Raw genomic sequence first — 21752 nt, 5'->3', positions numbered from 1 at the left:
AGGAAAAAATTGAAATATTCAAATAAGTATAAAGTATCAAAAAATTATTAAAGCTACACAATGTATAGAACTATTTTCCTACTTATGCTCTCTGTAGGATGAGGTTAGTTTAATCAATAATTACAATATAATTGCCAATGGCAACTGAATCTGTTTTCTTATTCACACTCTGCTGGACACAGAAATCTTATTTAAACCAAGAATAATAGCTACTTCATTCCAGGGTATCAAAATTAATCAGGTGCTTATTCTGCACTTGGATCGGAGACCTGATGCCAAAAGAATATAATTTGACCCCTGTCTATCTGCTTCTGTGGAGTATGTTTAAATTTTTTCCCAGTTCTTAATCAGGTTTCTTATCTGCTTTTTGTTTAGCATTATGATTTCTTTATATATTCTGGAAGATGTTCTTTTGTTAGATATGTCTTCTGCAAATATTTTCTCCCCATCTTCGGCTTCTCTTTTCCTTCTCTTGACAGTGTCTTTTGCAAAGCAGAAATTTTTTATTTTAATGAAGTCTAGCTTATCAATCAATTCTTTCATAGATTTTGCCTGTGGTGTTTTTATCTAAAAAGTGATTGCCATTCCCCAAATCATCTAGATTTTCTACTATGCTCTCTACTATGAATTTTGTACATTTTTGGTTACATTTTGGTTTGTGATGTGCTTTAAATTAATATTTGTGAATAATATAAGTTATGTGCCTGATTTTACTTTTTGCATGTGGATGTCTGATTGTTTTAGCACTACTTGTTGAAAAGACTGTTCCATTATATTGCTTTTGCTCTTTTGTTAAAGGACAATTGATTATATATGTGGGTCTATTTATGGGCTCTCTATTCTGTCCCATTTAGATGTCTTTTTTTTTAGCCAATATCACATTGTCTTGTTTAAGTCTTGACCTCAGGAAGTGTCAGTTTTCTGACTTTATTCTTCTCCCCAATATTGTGTTCGCTATTATGGGTCTTCTGACACTTCATATGAACTTTAAAATCAATTTGTCAGTATCAACAAGATAACATGGTGCGATTTTGATTGGGATTGCACTGAATCTATAGATCAAGTGGAGAAGAACCTGCGGTTTGAAAATACTGAGTCTTCCTATCAATTAACATGGATCATTGTTACAATTATTTAGTTCTTTATTTTCATTTATCAGAATTTTGTAGTTTTCCTCATAAAAGTTTTGCACTTATTTTGTTATATTTATACCTATGCATTTCAATTTTTGGATGTTATGGAAATGGTATTGTGTTTTTAATCTTAAACTCCTTGTGTTCATTGCTGGTGTATAAGAAAGCAATTGACTTTTGTCTCTTAACTTTATATCTTACTATGTTGCTATAATAATTACTTATTAATTTCAGAGGCTTTTTGATCACTGCTTTTGTATTTTCTACGTAGATGTTCATGTCAACTACAGTAAAAGGTAGTCTCATTTCTTCCATCCCAACCTGTATACCTCTTATTTCTCTTTTTTTCTATTGCATTAGCTAGAATTTCCAGTACAAGCTGAAAAGGAATGGTGAGAGAGGTTAACTTTGCCTTGTACCTGATATTGTTAGAAAAACTTTGAATAATTCAGCGTTAAGTATAGTTCCAGCTCTAGGCTTGTTATAGATAGTTTTCATCAGGTTGATATTTTCCTCTACTACTGGTTTACTGAGAGTTTTTATCATGAATGAAGGTTGGATTTTGTCAAATGCTTTTTAATCATCTTTTGATATATTGTGTGATTTTTTTGTTTGCTTGTTGATATGATGGGTTACATTAAATGATTTTCAAATATTGAACCAGTTTGTATACTCAGGCTTAATTCCACTTGTTTGTGCCATACAATTATTTTGTATACATTGTTGGATTTTTATCTGCTAATATGAGGTTGAAATTTTTCACATCTATTGCCATGAGTGATACTGGTTTATTATAGCTTTAGCTTCTAGCTTCAATGTCTTTGTCTGGTTTTGGTATTATGGTAAGTGATGGACAGGGAGGCCTGGCATGCTGTGATTCATGGGGTTGCAAAGAGTCAGACACGACTGAGTGACTGGAATGAACTGAACTGAAGGCTGACCTTAGAATGAGCTGTAAAATATCCCCTCTGCTTCTGTTTTTTGAAAGAGACTAAAGAGAATTAGCACAATATTTCATAAATGTTTGTTAGAATTCACCAGTAACTCCACCTGTGCCTGGTGCTTTATGTTTTGGAAGGTTATTGACTAGTGTTTTGATTAAAATATATTTAGGCCTATTTGCATTACCTATTTCTTCTTGTGTGAATTTTTTCAACTGTTATTTTTCAAAGAATTGACAGGGTTCATCTAATTTAGCAAATTTGTTGACACAGAAATGCTTGTAATAATCCTTTAAATGTCCATGGGGTCAGTTGCTATACCCCATTTCACTTCTGGCCCCTTTTTTTCTCAGCATGGCTAAAGGCTAATCATTTTTATTGATCTCAAAGAAGCAGCTTTTATCTCCTCACAGAGATAAAGAATACTAATTTCACACATCTCTTCTATACACTATTTTTGTTTTATATATCTAAAATGTTATTATTAACACAAAATAAATGACAGTGTTAATGCTGACACTGAAAAAGGTGAAGTTCAATTTTTCTTTCTATTCTGCTCTGTTTTCTGTAGGCATATGTTTGCCATTCCTACTGTCCAATCCAGGGTGACAAATGCAAAATAGTCTCAGGAGGGCAAGTAGAATTCATGAAATAGAAACTTTTATTTGCATCTTAACAAATTGAGAAAGGTGTTCAGTCTGGACACACATTCTCTAGACCAGCTAAATTTTAGACATAACTGGAGGGTTCTCCCTGAAGCTATTTTGGATTCCATCACAAAGCAGTAATGGGGGCACTTGCAATTCTTTATTAATGAAAGAGAAGAAAATCACCAAGCAGCAATATATGCCTCCCTCATTCTGCAGCAGGTAATTTAAGGCTGATGGAACAGAAACAATATTAGGGATTGGCAGATATGCTGAGTCTACCAGAAGGCCTCCTCATTTTTGTAGCAGTTAGTGAGTCAATATTGGGGGTTTTAGGGAATGGATTTATTGGACTTGCATACTGCATTGAATGTGTGAAGAACAAGAAGTTTTCTACTATCAGCTTTATTCTCATGGGCTTAGCTACTTCCAGAATTTGCCTGATAGGGTTAATAACTACTGATGGATTTGTGAAGATTTTTTCTCCAGAAATGTATTCCTCTGGTTACCTAATTGACTGTGTTACTTACTTATGGGTAATTCTGAATCCATCAAGTGTCTTTTTTGCCACCAGCCTCAGCATCTTCTATTTCCTGAAGATAGCCAATTTTTCCCATCACATTTTTCTCTGGTTGAGGAGTGACATCAAAAGGGTTCTTCTTCTTCTGATGGGATGCTTGCTTATTTCATGGTTAGTTACTTTTCCACTAACTGTGAAGATAATTAGTGATATTAGAGCAAAGAATAGAAGCATAGTCTTTTCAGTCAAAGTGCATAAAAGTGAATTCTTTAGAAACCAGATTTTGCTCAATCTAGGAACACTTCTGGTCTTCATACTATGCCTGATAACATGTATCCTATTGTTCATTTCCCTTTGGAGGCACAATCAGAGGATGCTATTGAACGCCACAGGATTCAGAGACCCCAGCACAGAAGCACATATCAAAGCAATGAAAGTTTTGATATCTTTTATCATCCTTTTTATCTTGTATTTTATAGGCATTATCATAGAAATATCATGCACTACTATGTCAGAAAGCAAGCTGTTGTTTATTTTTGGTCTGACCATCACAGCCCTCTATCCCTGGGGACACTCATTTATCCTAATTCTAGGAAACAACAAGCTAAAGCAAGTTTTTTTGAGGGTACTGAAGCAATTAAATTGCTGGAGGAAAGAGAAGCTCCTCAGAACTCCTTGACAGGCTTAAGGAGAAATGGATGTTCCAAGAAAACAATCTAGTGAAGAAATTCCTGAAGAAGTCTTTCAACTCGCACTACTTTCTTGCATTGGTTTTAACTGTGTTATTGAACATCACCAAAATCTTCCAGAATGGTTTTGACTATGTTTCAAGGAATTCCACTCTTCAAGGAGATTTTAATCCCATGCACAAATTGAGTGGCTCAGTCTGACTCCCTCTATCGCAGTTCCTTCTTTCCACAGCCCCAAGACCCAGAGAAAAAAACTACCTGGAGACTGTTCACCATAAAGATGTTGACGGTGGGAATAAGTCTCTAAAATAAGATTTCTCATTATGTTTTACCTCACTTTCCTGAAGCATTGGCAGTCTTTTACCACAAAATCTTAGGAAGGAAAGCTAAGAGAAAGTTATGATCAATCTTGACACTTACAACATGGGAGTGAGAAGCAGATACAAAAGTGCTTCTCTTGAGTATGCATTTTTGTTTCTTCCAAGTGTGCATTTTAAATTCTTTAAAAGATTGCTTTTGTTCTTACTATTTGATTCCTAATGTTCTCTCTCTCTTTTTTTAACTAATGCATTTTTGATGGAGTAACAGTAATCATGGTGGAAAGAGGGTCAGAGCACTGATGGAATGAATCTTTCTATTTTTCAAATCCAGTGATTTTACATGAAATTAGTCTTGAACTTCTTTAAATTTTCAGTGTGAATTTTTTAGGCTTTATGAATAGTACTGCAAATGGGTGTGCATGCATGTGCTCAGTTGTGTCTGACTCTTTGTGACCCTGTGAACTGTAACCTACAAGGTTCCTCTGTCCGTGGAATTTTCCAGGAGAGAATACTGGAGTATGTTGCCATTTCCTACTCCAAGGGATCTTCCTGACCCTGGGATCAAACCCACATCTCCTGTGTCTCCTGCACCGGCAAGCAGATTCTTTACCACTGACGCCACCTGGGAAGCCCTGTGGGTAGAACTACATGATCCCAAATATACGTGTATACAAGTCTGTTATTAGAAATTCTCAGAACCAAAAAACCTTCACATTCTCCTTTCATTCCATGTCATGGTGAGAGATAAGGTCCCCTAATTTTAACCTTTTGCTGAGCATATGTTATTTTCATGTTTGCCCTTTAACAAATTTCTTTTCAAGTTTCCTGGTTCCAATCTTGATTCTAGCCTTGTAGAGGCCAAAACTAGTTACCTTATCCTACATACACACAAGACTTTAAATCTTAAACTCTAATTTAAAACAGATTGCAAATGCCCCAAAAGCTTTATTTTTAGTACATTTACCCACTTTTTCTCTCAGAATGTGTACTTTCCCACCATTTTTGGCATCTGAAGGTTTTTTCTTTCACTGACAGGTGGGTCATGAACTTAAAATAATTCTGAAGACTAGTTTTCCATATTTTTATGTATTCTGGACTGATGGGATTTCTCTAGATGTCTGGTTTGCCAAATTCTCTTTTCTGCTTCAATTTAATTGAGATAACACATTTGCCATATTCTTAAAAACAAAGACTAGTTGTCCTTTCCTAGTTTTATTTCAATTTTTCTTTTTCTGTAAATGAATTCAAAGCTATTTATTTTCTGCCTGTTGATTTAGGTACATTCCACAGCATTGACAAATGGTTCTTATATTGTCATTCAGCACAGAGTCCTGAGATATCCTTTGTAATTGCCTCTTAATTCAAAGGTTATTTAACAGAATATTTTTCAGCTATATGAGTTATGTTAAAGGTGATTTTTCATATTGATATTTTATTATATTGAATTTGGGCAAGCAACATATTTTCATGATAGCCTAGGATAAGATTTATTTGGCCTAATACAAGATCTATTTTTGTGAATAGTCATGTTTACTTGGAAGAAGTTTGATGCTGCAAGTTTATATGCATTAGATGGAGCCATGTTTATGATATTCATTAGAATATCATTGGATGAATTAGATGAATTCATCTACTAGATTAAATTCATCTAACTTTCATTAGATGAATCATGCTAGTGATATTGTACCTCTATATCCATGTTCATTATGAATCAATTTGAAATAGATTATCCATTTACATTCACAACAATTGAATTCTTTCATTTATAGCTGCACCTAATTTGAAACAATGTTGATAGTTATATTTGTTTCCCTGTTCTTTAAATCATTATTATTATTGTTATTAAACTCTTTGGTAACTCATGCAGGTTTTTACCTTGAATTTTATTTTTTCCAAGTTTTTAACATGCTTCTTCCATGTTAGAAATCGCTAATTCTTCACTTAATATTTATATATATATTCACTTCACTTCATATTCATTATGTATTTTCAAGGGTCCATCTGTTTGTTTTCAGTATCTATTTTTTCTTTTATTGTGTCCTGTAGAAAACAAATCTCTGATATTCAATGCTTTAATATTCGAATCTGAAAATTATGATCGAGTAAACATCTTTACACTTATTGTAATAAAGTTTATATTAATTTTCTATCTTCTCATTTCTCTTTTTCTATCTCTTATGTTTTCTTCTAGATTTCCCACTTCTTTGCTGTCTGCTCAGTTCAGTTCAGTAATTCAGTCGTGTCCGACTCTTTGTGACTGCCATGGACTGCAGCATGCCAGTCTTCCCTGTCCATCGCCAACCCCTGGAGCTTGCTCAAATTCATGTCCATCAAGTAGGTGATGCCATCCAACCATCTCATCATCCGTCATCCACTTCTCCTCCTGCCTTCAATCTTGTCCAGCATCAGGGTCTTTTCCAAAGAGTCAGCTCTTTGCATCAGGTGGCCCAAGTATTGGAGTTTCAGCTTCAGCATCAGTCCTTCCAGTGAATATTCAGGACTGATTTCCTTTAGATTTGACTTGTTTGATCTCCCTGCAGTCCAAGGGACACTCAAGAGTTTTCTCCAACATCACAGTTCAGTTCAATTTGCTGTCATGTACAACTCTTTGCAACCCCAACACCACAGTTCAAAAGCATCAATTCTTTGGTACTCAACTTAATGATCCAACTCTCACATTCATACATGGCTCCTGGAAAAACCATTTCTTTGGCTAGATGGACCTTTGTCGGCAAGGTAATATCTCTGATTTTTAATATGCTGTCTAGGTTGGTCATAGCTTTTCTTCTAAGAAGCAAGTGTCTTTTAATTTCATGGCTTCAGTCAGCAGCAGCAGCAGCAGTCACCATCTGCAGTGATTTTGGAGCCCAAGAGAATAAAGTCTCTCACTGTTTCCATTGTTTCCCCATCTATTTGCCATGAAATGATGGGACTAGGTGTCATGATCTTCATTTTTTGAATGTTGAGTTTTAAGCCAGTTTTTTCACTCTCCTCTTTCACTTTCATCAATAGGCTTTTTAGTTCTTCTTCCCTTCTGCCATAAGGGTGATGTCATCTGCATATCTGAGGTTATTGATATTTCTCCTGGTAATCTTGATTCCAGCTTGTACTTCACTATTGGTAACAAATTTTCACATACTGATTTTAAAATATCGCTGTCTATTTCAAACAAAACATCTTTTTATTGTAGTAAAATATATACAATGTAACATTTTCCACTTTAACATTTTAAGTGTATAATTCTGTGTGGTATTGTTACATTTACAGTATTATACAACCATCACCACTATTTTCAAAACCTCTGTCACAGCAAACAAAAACTCTGTACCCCCTCAGCTGTAACTCTCTATTCTCCCTCTCCCAACTTCCTGGAACCTCTAATCTACTTTCTGGCTTTATTAATTGACTTATTCTAGGTACTTCATACAAGTAAAATCATAAAAAGTTTTGTTTTTTATGACTAGCTTCTTTCACTCAGCATAATGTTTTCATGTTGTAGCATGTTTTGGATCTTCATTCCTTTTTGTGGCTGGGTAAAATTCCATAGTATATGTATATTCTACATTTGTGTTTATAAATTCATCTGTTAAATGAACATTTGAGTGATTTCTACCTTTGGTATTGTGAATATTCTGCAACAAATATTAGTGTACCACCATCTGTGTCCCTATTTTCAGAATATGCCTGAAAGTGGAATTACTGGGTCATGTGGTAATTCCTATATGAAGCTTTCAAATATATATATATATATATATGTATATATATATATATATATATAGTTGATTTACAATGTTGTGTTAACTTCTGCTGAGCAGCAAAGTGACTCACTTATGTGCTGCGCTCAGTTGTTCAGCCTTGTCCGATGCTGCAACTCCATGGACTGTGTAGCCCACCAAGCTCCTCCTCAGTCCATGGCATTCTCCAGGCAAGGATACTGGAGTGGGTTGCCGTTTCCTCCTCCAGGGGATCTTCCTGCCCCAGGGATCAAACCTGTGTTTCCTGCATCTCCTATATTGGCAGGCAGATTCTTTACCACTGTGTCACCATATATATGTGTTCTTTTTTATATTATTTTCCATTATAGTTTATCCCAGGACATTGAATATGATTACCTGTGCAATACAATAGGACACTACTGTCCATCCATTCCATGTGTAATAGTTTGCATCTAGTGACCCCAAACTGTCAGTCCATCCCCTCTCCCCGTTAGCAACATATTTAAATTTTTCAAGAACCACCAAACTGTTTTGCCTAGTGGCTGTATCATTTTACATTCTTACATGAATGTATGAGGTTTCAAAGTTCTCCTATTCTCTGCAACATTTATTATTTTCTAGATTTTTCACTATAAGTATCCTAATAGGTGTGAAGCAATATTCTCACTTTATCAGCATTTCTCCAATGATTAATGCAAAGAAATAGAGGAAAACAATAGAATGGGAGAGACTAGAGATCTCTTCAAGAAAATTAGAGATGCCAAGGGAACATCTCATGCAAAGATGATCTAGATACCAACAATGGTGGTCACTCACCTACAGCCAGACATCCAAGAGTATAAAGTCAAAGGGCCTTAAGAAGCATCACTACAAACAAAGCTAGTGGAGGTGAAGAAATTCCAGCTGAGCTATTTCAAATCCTAAAAGATGATGCTGTTAAAGTACTGCAGTCAATATGCCAGCAAATTTGGAAAACTCAGCAGTGACCACAAGACTGGAAAAGGTCAGTTTTCATTCCAATCCCAAAAAAAGGCAACGCCCAAAAATGTTCAAACTGCTGCACAATTGCACTCATCTCACACGCCATCAACGTAATGCTCAAAATTCTCCAAGCCACACTTCAATAGTATATGAACTGAGAAATTCCAGATGTTCAAGCTGGATTTAGAAAAGGCACAAGAACCAGAGATCAAATTGGCAACATTCATTGTATCAACAAAACAGCAAGAGAGTTCCAGAAAAACATCTACTTCTGCTTCATTGACTATGCCAAAGCCTTTGACTGTGTGAATCACAACAAACTATGGGAAGAGATGGGCATACCAGACTGCCTGACCTGCCTCCTGAGAAATCTGAATGCAGGTCAAGAAGCAACAATTAGAACTGGACAAGGAACAACAGACTAGTTCCTAATTGGGAAAGGAGTACATCAAGGCTGTACATACTCACCCTGCTTATTTTACTTAAATGAAGAGTACATCATGAGATATACCGGGCTGGATGAAGCAAGGGCTTCATGAAGCTCAAGCTGGAATCACGATTGCCAGGAAAAATATCAGTAACCTTAGATACACAGATGACACACCCCTTATGGCAGAAAGCAAAGAACTAAAGAGCCTCTTGATGAAAGTGAAAAAGGAGAGTGAAAAAGCTGGCTTAAAACTCAACATTCAAAAGCTAAGTTCATGGCATCCTGTCCCATCACGTCATGGTAAATAGATGGGGAAACAATGGAATGGTGAGAGACTTTATTTTGGGGGGCTCCAAAATCACCACAGCTGGTGACTGCAGCCATGAAATTAAAAGATGCTTGCTCCTTGGAAGAAAGCTATGACCAACATAGACAGCATATTAAAAAGCAGAGACATTACTTTGCCAACAAAGGTCCATCTAGTCAAAGCTGTTTTTTCCAGTAGTCATGCTTGGATGTGAGAGTTGGACCATAAAGAAAACTGAGCACCCAAGAAGTGATGCTTTTGAACTGTGGTATTGGAGAAGAATCTTGAGAGTTCCTTGGACTGCAAGGAGATCAAACAAGTCAATTTAAAAGTAAATCAGTCCTGAATATTCATTGGAAGGACTGGTGCTGAAGCTGGAGCTCCAATACTTTGACCACCTGATGCAAAGAACTGACTCCTTGGAAAAGACTCTGATGCTGGGAAAGATCAAAGGAAGGAGGAGAAGGGGATGACAGAGGGTGAGATGGTTGGATGGCATCACTGACTCAATGGACATGAGTTTGAGCAATCTCTGGGAGTTGGTGATGGACAGGGGGAACTGGCGTGCTGCAGTCAGCGGGGTCGCAAAGAGTCAGTAAAAAATGAGTGACTGAACTGACTGACTGACATTACCATATGAAAAATAGGTAGTGGGAATTTGCTATATGATGTAGGAAGCTCAGTTCAGTGCTCTGTGACAACCTAGGGGGTTGGGAGGGGTGGGGGTTGGGAGGGAGGTTCAAGAGGGAGGAGACACATATAAGTATATATATATACCTATGGCTGATTCATGTTGATGTATGGCAGAAACCAACACGACCTTGTAAAGCAATTATCCTTCAGTTAAATAACTCTAGTTTTTAAAATAAAATGGCCTATGGAGACTTCCCTGATGGTCTAGTGGTTAAGACTCCACACTTCCAACTCAGGGGTGAGGGTTCAGTCCCTGGTCAGGGAGCTAAGAATCCATAGGCCTCTCGGTCAAAAAAACCAAACATAAAACAGAAGTAATATTTTAGCAAATTCAATAAAGACTTTTTAAAAATGTAAAGAAATAAAAAATAAAGTATCTATGAATGTGTGTGGGCACCAAATATTTATATTTTTAGTAGTCTTTAACATAAATCTAGCATTCCTTCAGGTTTGAATGCAGGTACAGTCACAGAAACATTAGCATTACTTGTCATTTTTCACCTCCAGAAACCACAAATCATTATTGTGATAGTGATGTCATTATTAGGTCAGTAAATTACTAAGTCACATTAAAAATATAAATGCTTATATTTGAATCTATCTGGATTCCTTTGAAATTCATATATTTTTATTTTGTTTAAAAACATTGTTCTGAGGAAATCATAGCCTTCACCAGACTCCCAAAGTTGTCCAGTAAAACAAAAATTGACTCCAAATTATGGTTGCCAAGCAAAAGGATGGAGGGACAGGATAGTTAGGGAATTTGGGATGGACATGCATGTGTGTGTTAGTCACTCAGTCATGTCTGACATTTTGTGATTCCATGGACTCCAGTTCTCCAAGCTCCTCTGTCCATGGAATTCTCCAGGCAAGAGTACTGGAGTTGGTTGCCATTCCCTCCTCCAGGGAATCTTCCCAACCAAGAGAGTGAACCTGAGTCTCCTGCATTGTGGGCAGATTTTTTACTGTCTGGACCACCAGGGAAGCCCAGATGGGCATGTACACACTGGTATATTTAAAATGGGTAACCAACAAGGACCTACTGTATCACACATGGAATTCAGCTCAATGTTATATGGCAGCCTGGATGGGAGGAAAGCTGGGGCGAGGGGGTGTGGATACATGTATATGTATGGCTAAGTCCCTTTGCTGTTCACCTGAATCTATTAAAGCATTGTTAGTCAACTATACCCCAACACAAAATAAAAAGACTTTTAAAAAAAGACTCCAAGTTCAAGCAAATAGATAAAACGAGCTGTTAGAAAAATTGATGGGAATATTTTTGCTGATGATTTGCCTGAATTTCAGTGAATATAGTGAGGAGTTTGGAATTGGGTGGGGGATAAAGTCAGCAACTATTCAAAAAATGAGCTCTTGAAACGTGCGTAGTAGGGCAGCACTCTCTTCTTGCCTTATAGATGTAGAGAGCTTAATGGGCTTACCTGGTGGCTCAGATGGTAAAAAATCTGCCTGCAATGCAGGAGACCTGGCTTCAATCCCTGGCTTGGGAAGATCCTTTGGAGAAGGGAATGAGTACCCACTCCAATTATTATTTTTGAATAATTTTTAAAACTTGAATGGAATAGATAGGGACATAGATCTTAACTGATAACAAACTTTAAAAGAAAAGAAAACATAAACATACTAACTTGCATAAAGGAATAAGTGGACATTGTCAAAAAGTTACAATAAAAAAGTAGCTGTAGGCTGATGAAAAACAAATTCTACCAAACTTTTGAAGATGAGATAGTTTCATCTGAGCCATTCTAGATTATACAAAAGGAAAACAGAACTTAAAAAAATTTTTGTGAAGCAAGTTTTATGTAGCTACCAGAACCTGTCTGAACTCTAGAAATCTAGTTTAATCCTGCTTCTTCACTTTGGGCTATGAATATCAATATAAAAATCATCATAGAATACAGAAATAGCCAACATTTCCCCAATATAATGGTATACCAAGACTAGCAGATTTTATATCAGGAACATAAGAATAAGCCAATATTAGGAAATCTGTCCAAATAATTGACTAGATTTATTAATCTAAAGAAAAAAACATTTCTATAAACTTGGAAAAGTTATTTCACTCGTTCTTGATTGCAACACCCAATAAAATAGGAATCCAATGATATGTAATTAACATATTGTTAATGGAGATTTGGTAAGTTTCATCATCCCCAAATGATGATGGAGCTAACGTTGGCAATTCTCCTGAGCATGAATTATTTTGTTCATATATTATGCTGTTAGAGCAAGAAATTTGGAGGATTCCATCTGGACTTTTTACCATTTACTCTGCACTTTAAATTCACAATTATTTTTAAGCTCCAAAACCTGCATTTGTAGAAAATAGACCACAGTTTTAGGGAAACTCTTCAAGTTATTAGAGATGGTAATAATGCCACATCTCTGAATTAAAGCTTAGCCATATTTTCCAAGTAACTTATTCTTTTTGAAGTCCCTGGCCAACAACATAGATTGATGAATCTGAAACACACAGAGTTTAAAATGAGAAAGATGGTGCAAATACCAGAAATCAGATCCATTTCTATTTTCATTTTAGAGCTTTTCAATAATCACTACACATGAAAGGAGTTATTGGTCTTGGTCAATGAAGTCTTTGGGCAGTTCTAACTCAGAGCAGAACCGGCTATCTTCTTGACCTGATCACAACTGATATAGAAGGCAGATAAAAGATAACTGCTGCATGCCCTAAGTGGCAGGCATATATACCATTCTTTACTGAACAGCTGAAAGTCAGTCATCATCAGTAGACAGTCCAAATCAGAATGCTCTGCTGATATACCAGGTACAATGGAGGCAATATATATACTCTTGATTACTGGCGAGTTGATAATAGGAATTTGGGGAAATGGATTCATTGTACTGGAAAACTGCAGTGGCTGGGTCAAAAAGGGAGCTGTCTTCTTGGCTGACGTCATCCTGGTCAGCCTGACCACCTCCGGAACCTGTTTGTTGTGTGTGATATATATGGATGGTTTTATTATGGTACTCTTCCCAGATACATACAGACATAGTGAAATGATGAACATTTTGGGTATTTTCTGGACAACTTGCAACCATTCAACTGTCTGGTTTACTTCGTGGCTCCACATCTTCTATTTACTCAAGATAGCCAGTATACCCCACCCAGTTTTCCTCTGGCTGAAGCTTAAGATGAACAGGGTCTCCTTGGGATTCTTCCGATGTCCTTTTTCATCTCCTCTATTATTAGTGTTTCACTGAATAATGATTCATTTTATGACTTCAGAATCAATAATGAAGAAAACATTACTTGGGAATTCAAAGTAAGTAAAATTCCAACTGTTTTCAAATGGATTATTCTGAACCTGGGGACTATGGTTCCCTTTATTCTTTGCCTGCTCTCATTTGTCCTTTTATTTTTCTCTTTACTTCGACACACCAAGCAGATGATACTTCATGCCACAGGGTCCGGAGACCCTAACATAGAGGCCCACATGAGGGCCATAAAGACAATAGCCATCTTTCTGGCTCTTTTCATTATGTACTATGCAGTTTTTCTCATTGTAACCTCTAGCTTTCTGATTCCTCATGGAAAATTGGAGGTGATATTTGGTGGCCTAAGAGCTGTCATTGTCCCATTGAGCTATTCGTTCATCCTGTTTATGGGAAACAGCAAGCTGAGGGAGGCTTTTCTGAAGGTGCTGGAGGTTGTGAAGGGTTTCCACAAAATAAGGAAATATTTTGTTTCCCAGAGAATCCTGATTTAAGTAGAAAGAAATCAACAGAAGAGTCTCTTCCTTTTCTCAGTTGTTTGCATTCCATTTTTATTATGAGCTCTTGGAAATCATTCATATCTACCATTATTCTAAATACTTCTTCTCATTTCTGTCTTGAATAATTTTGAATCTAATGTTATAATGGAGCCAGATGTGTTTCTTTATCTTGACAGGAAAAATTAATCTAAACCTCATATTCACACTTCATATCATTGCCTAAATGCAAAGCAATGTTCTACTACTTTTTGCCTCTTACTAGTAAAGGCCTTGAACTCAATAATAAAATCAATAAGAAGAATTTCAAGTGCACAGGCTGTGGGGAAGAGAGTTTAAAACACATCAGCCCTTCCTATAAAATCAATCATATAACTCATTTTGTATCATGACTAATTTGTATCTGATTGCACTGTTTCCAAAACTAAAATCCATTTTCACAAGGAGACTCGACTTGTGGGAAATTTATAATCTATGGTGATGAAAATGAAGTTTCATTTACACATTTTGACTTTTATTAAATGGGTGTTTATGTTAGTTTTTTTGTGCCTCCCTATTTGAAATTCCGCTTGATCCATCCAAATATGCAGAACTTAATAGCAAGAAGCCTATTGCAAATTCATGAAATATAATCTCTTAATTTGCATGAGATCAATTTCAACAAAACATTTCAGTTATCACTCCATCAGGGGTGATAATTATAATTTATCCAGGCTACAAACCTGGTTATGCTGTTTGCAACAATCAGTTGGCTTATTCTTCATAAATGTAGAGGCAATTCTATTTCAGAGGAGAGCTGGACATTTCTGGAGGATATCAAAGTCAAAATAATGACAAAGGAAAAAATTATTCTAAGATTTGAAGAATGCATTTGTCATGCTCTGCTGGTCATCTCGCAGTAATATTTGAGATTAGGAAGTTCTCTCTCGACATGTTCGGTCGACCACATCTTTCTGACCATAACGACTGCAGAATTCATCATAGGAATGTTTGTGAATGGATACATTGGACTAGTAATATGTGTTGACTGGATTAAGAAGAAAAAGATCTCCACAATTGACTACATCCTCACCAGTTTATCTCTCTCCAGAATTGGTTTGCTTTGTGTAATGACAGCCAACGGCACCATCCTGGCACTCTACCCAGGTGTTTATGAAAATGAGGAAATAAAGGTAATTCTTAATATCTTCTGGACATTCACCAATTACTTAAGGATGTGGTTTGCCACCTGCCTCAATGTCTTCTATCTCTTCAAGATAGCCGATTTCTCCCACCGACTTTTTCTCTGGCTGAAGTGGAGAATCGAGAGGGTGGTTCACTGGAGCCTGCTGGGGTCCCTGGCCATTTCCATGTTGATCAGCCTTATACAAGCAACGTTAACAAATTCTGATTATGATTTTCTTAAAATTGCAAAACATAAAAGAAACGTCACTGAATTGTTCCATGTGAGTAAAATTCAATACTTCGACCCATTGACACTGTTTAACCTGTTAGCAATTATTCCATTTACTGTGTCATTGATCTCATTTTTCTTTTTAATTATGTCCCTATAGAGACACAGTAAGCAAATGAAATCCAATGTTATAGGCTCCAGAGACTCCAGCACAGAGGCCCATGTGGGGGCCATGAAAACAGTGATTCATTTCTTTTCTTCCTTTTTGTATACTACCTGGCCTGTCTTTTGGCAACATTTAGCTACCTTATGAAAGAAAGCAGGTTAGCTACGATGTCTGGAGAGATTATAGCAATTCTTTATCCCTTAGGTCACTCACTGTTATTAATTGTTGGAAATAGCAAGCTGAGGCTCACATCTGTCAGGATGCTGAGATATGGGAAAACAGCTTGCATGATGTAAAATCTTGGTTTTATAAAAGGACTTTAATAGCAAACCTTATTTTCTAATAAAAAACTCACTTTTCTTATAGGTCCATTCTCATTGTTTTCCAGCTTTTCTGTTTATTTGGGTACACAGCTTTGAGGAGTAGTGAGACCCATTAGCACACTAATGGATATATCTTTTGTGTCTTTTTACACCACAGACACTCTCATCTTTACACTCCCTTTCCTAAAAGAATTTCAGAGCTCACACTTCTGATTTTGTCTCTTCACTGCCAGTATCGGTCTTGTAATGCCTACTTAAATTCCTTTAAGATTTTATTTTGGCCCCTAGTAAAGTGCATCTGGGCTTCCCTGGTGGCTCAAATAGTAAAGAAACTGCTTGTAATGCAAGAAACTGGAGTTCCATCCTTGGGCTGGAAAGATCCCCTGGAGAAAGGAATGGCAACCCACTCCTGTATTCTTGCCTGGAAAATCCCATGGAAAGTGCATCTGAAACCACAGTGGTCTCTCTCTCTTTTTTCCTCTATCATACAGCTTCATTGCTGGTCCTTAACTGTTCTCCCTTCCTGGCTCTGCTGAGTCCCTCCTGTTTGACATATGAACTAGGAACTCAGATCTCTTCTGTCTTTACTAGTTTAGCTTCCCAATTACACACTTTTCTCCTCCCAAGTGTGTGATACTTCTGGTGGTCTCACACTTAATATTTCCTGGTGACCTTACTCAGGCATCTTCTATTCATTTCCTTGAAATTAAATTTTGTCACAAAAAACTTGCTTAACAGGCCAGCACTGGGCTAGGAATAGAACCCATTCAATCATCTCCCTTTAAGGGGCGTTCCTAAGTACTCTTTGTAACTTGGGTAGAAGGATGATCTTTCCTTAGTAAGACCTGCAGGTATTTTTTTTTCCCATTCAGGACTTTAGATGAGAAATTAATTGGGAAGAAGGTATCATGCACCGTGGTATAACTACATATTATCACTAAAAAGGCATTATTATGTCTGCAACACACAGAGTAAGTTAAAAAAAAAAAAGCAAAAAGAGAAAAATAAGACTCATTAATAAAATGTGGTTCTACTGTGAACATCAATTCCTTCCTCTCTAGAGTGTAATTGAAACATTTGATCTGGCACATCTAAAGTCATGTCTCTTCTGATCTGTCTCTACATTTTGGCCCCCACCATTCTCTGTGTTGAATTCAGGTCTATTTCAATCTACTCATTTCCTTTTATTAAAATTAATATATTAATTACCTGAAGATTATCAATTTTTCTGCATAAGATTATGCAAAATTCACTTTGCAAAGTACCAGTATTTAGTCTTAAGTAAATAAATGTCATCAACTGTATCTCTAGTATATCAGGTATTATAATGTTTTATTAAGTTTTCTACTGTTTTCTGTAGTAACTGCATTGTAACTTACATGCTGCACAACAATTGTAAATATAAAAGCTACACTTATTTGCAAAAAGATAAAGACAGAAGAATTGATATTTTTGATGGAATATATGAATATAGTCTACAAAGAATTTGTACATCCTATGTTGGGATTAACTATATATTCTTTTATAAGCTCTGATGAAATAAATGTTTTATAACATTTGTGCTTCTGGGAAGGTTTCCTTTTATCCATCTGAAGTCCTGTCTTTCATGTTTTATTTTCTGTATCTCCAGTATTTCAAATATCTCCAGTGACTGTCACTGGGACTCAAAGTGGCAGACTTGTGACAAAATGCTCTTTTGCAGAATTTCTTTTTCTTTTTTAATTGAGTAAGGGTATATATATAACATGAAATCTATTGTTTTACAAATTTTTGTGTATGAGACAGTATTGTTGATTAGATGCTCAATGTTTTACACCAGATCTCTATTTTTCTGTCTCCCACATTTATTTATTTCTTCTATTTATTTACACTTATTTATTTTCAATAATGGAACTCTGTGCTCTTTTTAAAAAAAATATTTTATTTGTGGCTTCATCAGATCTTAGTCATGGCACACAGAATGCAGGCTGCCTAGTTGTGGCATGCAGCCTTAGTTGCAGCACGTGGGATCTTAGTTCCCTGACCAGGGATTGAACCCATGTCCCCAGCAGTGAAAGGTGGATTCTTAACCTCAGACCACTTGAGAATTCCCTGAAACTCCGTACTTCTTTAATAGGAGCTATTCATTACTTCCTTCCCTCAGGCCCTGGCAACCACTGTTTTACTCTTAGCTACAGGACTTAGATTATTTTCAATACCTCATCTAAGTGGAATCATATAGGATCTGTCTTTCTGTAACTAACTTATTTCATTTGGCATAACGTCCTCCAGGTTTACCCATGATTTTGCATACTGGAAGATTTCTTTCTTCTTTAAGACCAAATAATATCCCGCCATATGTATGTGCTATGTTTTCTTTATCCATTTATCTGTCAGTGAGCAGCTAGGTTGTTTTTACATTTTAGCTATTGTGAATAACACTGCAGTAAGCCTAAGAGTACAAAATACCTCTTTAAGATCCTGATTTCTTTCAATATCCTGATTTCCGTTCTCATGTATGTACACCCAAAAATGAGGTTGCTGGATCAAATAACAGTTGTATTTTGAGTTTTTTGAGGAACTTTTGTACTGTTTTTCCCTTTTAGCTGCATCATACCTTCCATGCTATGACAACAATAGTAAAACATATAATCTACATTTATTTACAAAAAAATTATAGTCTAAACTTTATGTGGGTAAATGTATCATTTTATTTACTGTGAGTAGGTTACTCACCAGAACACTGTAGAGAAGAAAATGGTGTGCCTGAGTCAGGGATTACTTCCAAGATCAGAGGAGGGCACTCACCTATGAACTTGGCTATTGAGAAAGCAGTTTGTCCAAAGTCAGGGCCACATGTAAGAATAAATGTCTGGACTTGGAGGAAGGATGAGAAAAGATAAGCATTTCCCTGGAAGGTACTGAGATTCCCAGAATTATTCCATACAAACACAACGTAGTAAAGTGTTTCTCTGTAACACTGAATTAGAGAAGCTACTTCAAAACAGGAGCTAGGCTGTAGAAATGTGGTAAATTTCATCTTCAGTCCCCTGTCTAACAACCTAGAAGGGTTAAGGACCTAAATGTGTGTGCATGGTAAGTCGCTTTAGTCATGTCCAGCTCTCTGTGACCCTATGGACTGTAGCCCACCAGGCTCCTCTGTCCATGGGATTCTCCAGGCAAGAATACTGGAGTGGGTTGCCATGCCCTCCTCCAGGGGATCTTCCCAACCCAGGGACTGAACCCAGGTCTCTTCTGTCTCCTGCATTGGCAGGTGGATTCTTTACCACTAGTGTCACCTGGAAAGCCCAGGGGCCTAATTTTTCAGATGCAATTTGGTAGAGCAGAGGGTAAAGAGTAGAATGAAGCACAATATTTTACTCTTTTCCCCCTTGTATATATAACTGCCCTTGAGAACACTTTAAATGAAAAAGAAAACTGTAAAGGTAATCAATACTCTTCCTCACCATGGCTCCCTCACCTTCTTACATAGAGCATAACAATATACATTAAATGACCTTTAAATGTCACATGTCTAGTAGTGCCTTCCTTTAAGAGACCTTGTGCTATATAATTGTTCACCTGAACAACCAAGATAAATGAGGCACTTTTTTAGAATTTAATAGACTATATTTAGTGTTAACCTTTCAAATTTCCTGAAAATATGTAGTTCTCAGTGTTGACCCAAACTTTGGATTTTTAGTAGTAATCAAAACCATATTTTGACAAAATGAAGACTCTTGTTCAAATTTCAATTTTTGTGCATTTTCTAATTACAAAAAAAAAAAAAAAATCCCTGAGGTTCAGATAAAATACAAGACACCCAGTTAAATTTGAATTTCAGTACTTCCCAGAAGTACTAATTGCATGTAATTTGGGACATACACTAAAAACTCTTTCATTGTTTATCTGGAATTCAATTTAACTGGATGTACTGTAAGTCTGGTTTTTCTTGGTGGTTCCAATGGTAAAGAATTTGCCCACAATATGGGAGACCTGGGTTTGATGCCTGAGTCAGGAAGATTCTCTCGAGAAAAGAATGGCTTCCCACTCCAATATTCTTGCCTGGAGAATCGCATGGATAAAGGAGCCTGGAGGACTATAGTTTGTAGTGTCGCAAAAAATCATACATGACTGAGAGACTAACACTTTCACTTTTTTCACTATAAGTTTATTTGGTAAATCTGGCAGCCCTATTAAAATCACTAGTGTGCATTACAAATTAATGATCCCAATTTGCAAAACATAGCCTGAGAAAATGCCAGACCATGAAAGTGAATCAGCCTAATTTGCATCCTAGCATGCTATAGCTCAGCCTAAATTAAGCACATGTGGAAAAGTAAAATCCGCAAAGAAAGTAAATGGACATAGATAGAGAAAGGGTCCAGGGACAGACAACTGCTTTACTTGTTCAAGACTAGCTAGGATTTAAGGAAGATAGCTACAGTTTTCATTTGTCATTTCAGTCTCCATCTCAAGGCAGACTACAATAAAAGGGATAAAGAAAATTACAGCAAAATCCAAGAAGTAGATGTAGATACTACATCTGTTCAACTAGAAGTGAATTGGATATTTCTGCATTTTAACATGTCAAGTGAAGGGGAGGGTATCTTAATGCTCATAGCAGCTGGGGAATGTTCACTGGGGATTTTAGGGAATGCATTCATTGGACTGGTAAACTTTGTGGACTGGATCAAGCACAAGAAGATTGCATCCATTGATTTAATCCTCACAAGCCTGGCCATCTCCAGAATTTCTCTCTTATGTATAATACTATTGGATTGTTACATAATGGTCCTGTATCCAGATGTCTATACTGGTGGTAAACAAATGAGAATCATTGACTACTTCTGGACACTAACCAACCATTTAAGCGTCTGGTTTGCCACCTGCCTCAGCATTTTCTATTTCCTCAAGATAGCAAATTTCTTCCATCCCTTTTTCCTCTGGATGAAGTGGAGAATTGACAGGGCAATTCCTAGGATCCTGCTGGGGTGTTTGATCTTCTCGATGTTCATTAGCCTTCCTGTCACTAAGGATTTGGATGATGATTTCAGGCATTGTGTCAAGATGAAGGTGAAAACAAATTTAAGTTGGAGATGCAGAGTACATAAAGCTCAGCATGCTTCCATCAAGATACGTCTCAATCTGTTGACACTATTTCCCTTTTCTGTGTCCCTGATCTCATTTCTCCTCCTAATCCTCTCCCTATGCAGACACACCAGGCGAATGCAGCTCCGTGCCCCAGGGAGCAGAGATGCCAGCACAGAAGCTCATGTGAGAGCAATGAAGGCTGTCATCTCCTTCCTCCTCCTTTTCATTGCCTACTACTTGGCCTATCTTGTGGCCACGTCCAGCTACTTTATGCCAGAGACTGAATTAGCTGTGATCGTTGGTGAGTTGATAGCTCTAATCTGTCCATCAAGCCATTCACTCTTCCTAATTCTAGAGAACAAAAAATTAAGACAAGCATCTCTAAGGGTGCTATGGAAGGTAAAATATATCCTACGAAGAAGGAATTGCTAAGGACATAAACAGATATGAAGATAAACAATCACTTTGTAGGACAAAAGAAGACAAGACGTCTCTTAATTTATCTTTAATTCTTGCATTAGTGATGGTTTCATACATCCAATTATTCTTAAAAAGTACTTAGTATGCTTGTGATTAGAACTTAGGAAATCTCAGAACTGATTTTGCCTCTTTCTCTCCACCTCTCTCTCTTCGTTTTCTCTCCATCTCTCTCGTTGCTTTCTCTCTTT

The 21752-nt window shown here is 36.7% G+C and overlaps 4 protein-coding genes across 4 annotated transcripts; all 4 read left to right on the top strand.

The window, feature by feature from the left end:
• Window positions 1-2990: 2990 nt before the first annotated feature.
• Window positions 2991-3920, top strand: LOC110121558 (taste receptor type 2 member 10-like). Its single transcript, XM_020868762.2, has one exon. The coding sequence runs from the start codon at window positions 2991-2993 to the stop codon at window positions 3918-3920; it is 930 nt and encodes a 309-aa protein (XP_020724421.2).
• Window positions 3921-12524: 8604 nt separating this feature from the next.
• On the top strand, window positions 12525-14126 carry TAS2R9 (taste 2 receptor member 9). The gene is given in 3 exon segments (XM_020868761.2): window positions 12525-12535; window positions 13146-13567; window positions 13570-14126. Coding segments are annotated over 3 exon segments (990 nt in total).
• Window positions 14127-14365: 239 nt separating this feature from the next.
• TAS2R8 (taste 2 receptor member 8) lies at window positions 14366-15984 on the top strand. The gene is given in 3 exon segments (XM_020868760.2): window positions 14366-14393; window positions 15045-15764; window positions 15767-15984. Coding segments are annotated over 3 exon segments (966 nt in total).
• Window positions 15985-20577: 4593 nt separating this feature from the next.
• TAS2R7 (taste 2 receptor member 7) lies at window positions 20578-21516 on the top strand. Its single transcript, XM_020868759.2, has one exon. The coding sequence runs from the start codon at window positions 20578-20580 to the stop codon at window positions 21514-21516; it is 939 nt and encodes a 312-aa protein (XP_020724418.2).
• The last annotated feature ends 236 nt before the right edge of the window (window positions 21517-21752 follow it).

The sequence above is a fragment of the Odocoileus virginianus genome, chromosome 23 (assembly GCF_023699985.2).
Source record: "Odocoileus virginianus isolate 20LAN1187 ecotype Illinois chromosome 23, Ovbor_1.2, whole genome shotgun sequence".
NCBI lineage: Eukaryota > Metazoa > Chordata > Mammalia > Artiodactyla > Cervidae > Odocoileus > Odocoileus virginianus.
The sequence above is the reverse complement of the archived record's forward strand: the minus strand, read 5'-3'. Positions and strand labels throughout refer to the sequence as shown.

Coding starts and splice junctions, on each gene's coding strand:
- LOC110121558 (XM_020868762.2), top strand. CDS start 2,991: ATGCTGAGTCTACCAGAAGGCCTCCTCATTTTTGTAGCAGTTAGTGAG.
- TAS2R7 (XM_020868759.2), top strand. CDS start 20,578: ATGTCAAGTGAAGGGGAGGGTATCTTAATGCTCATAGCAGCTGGGGAA.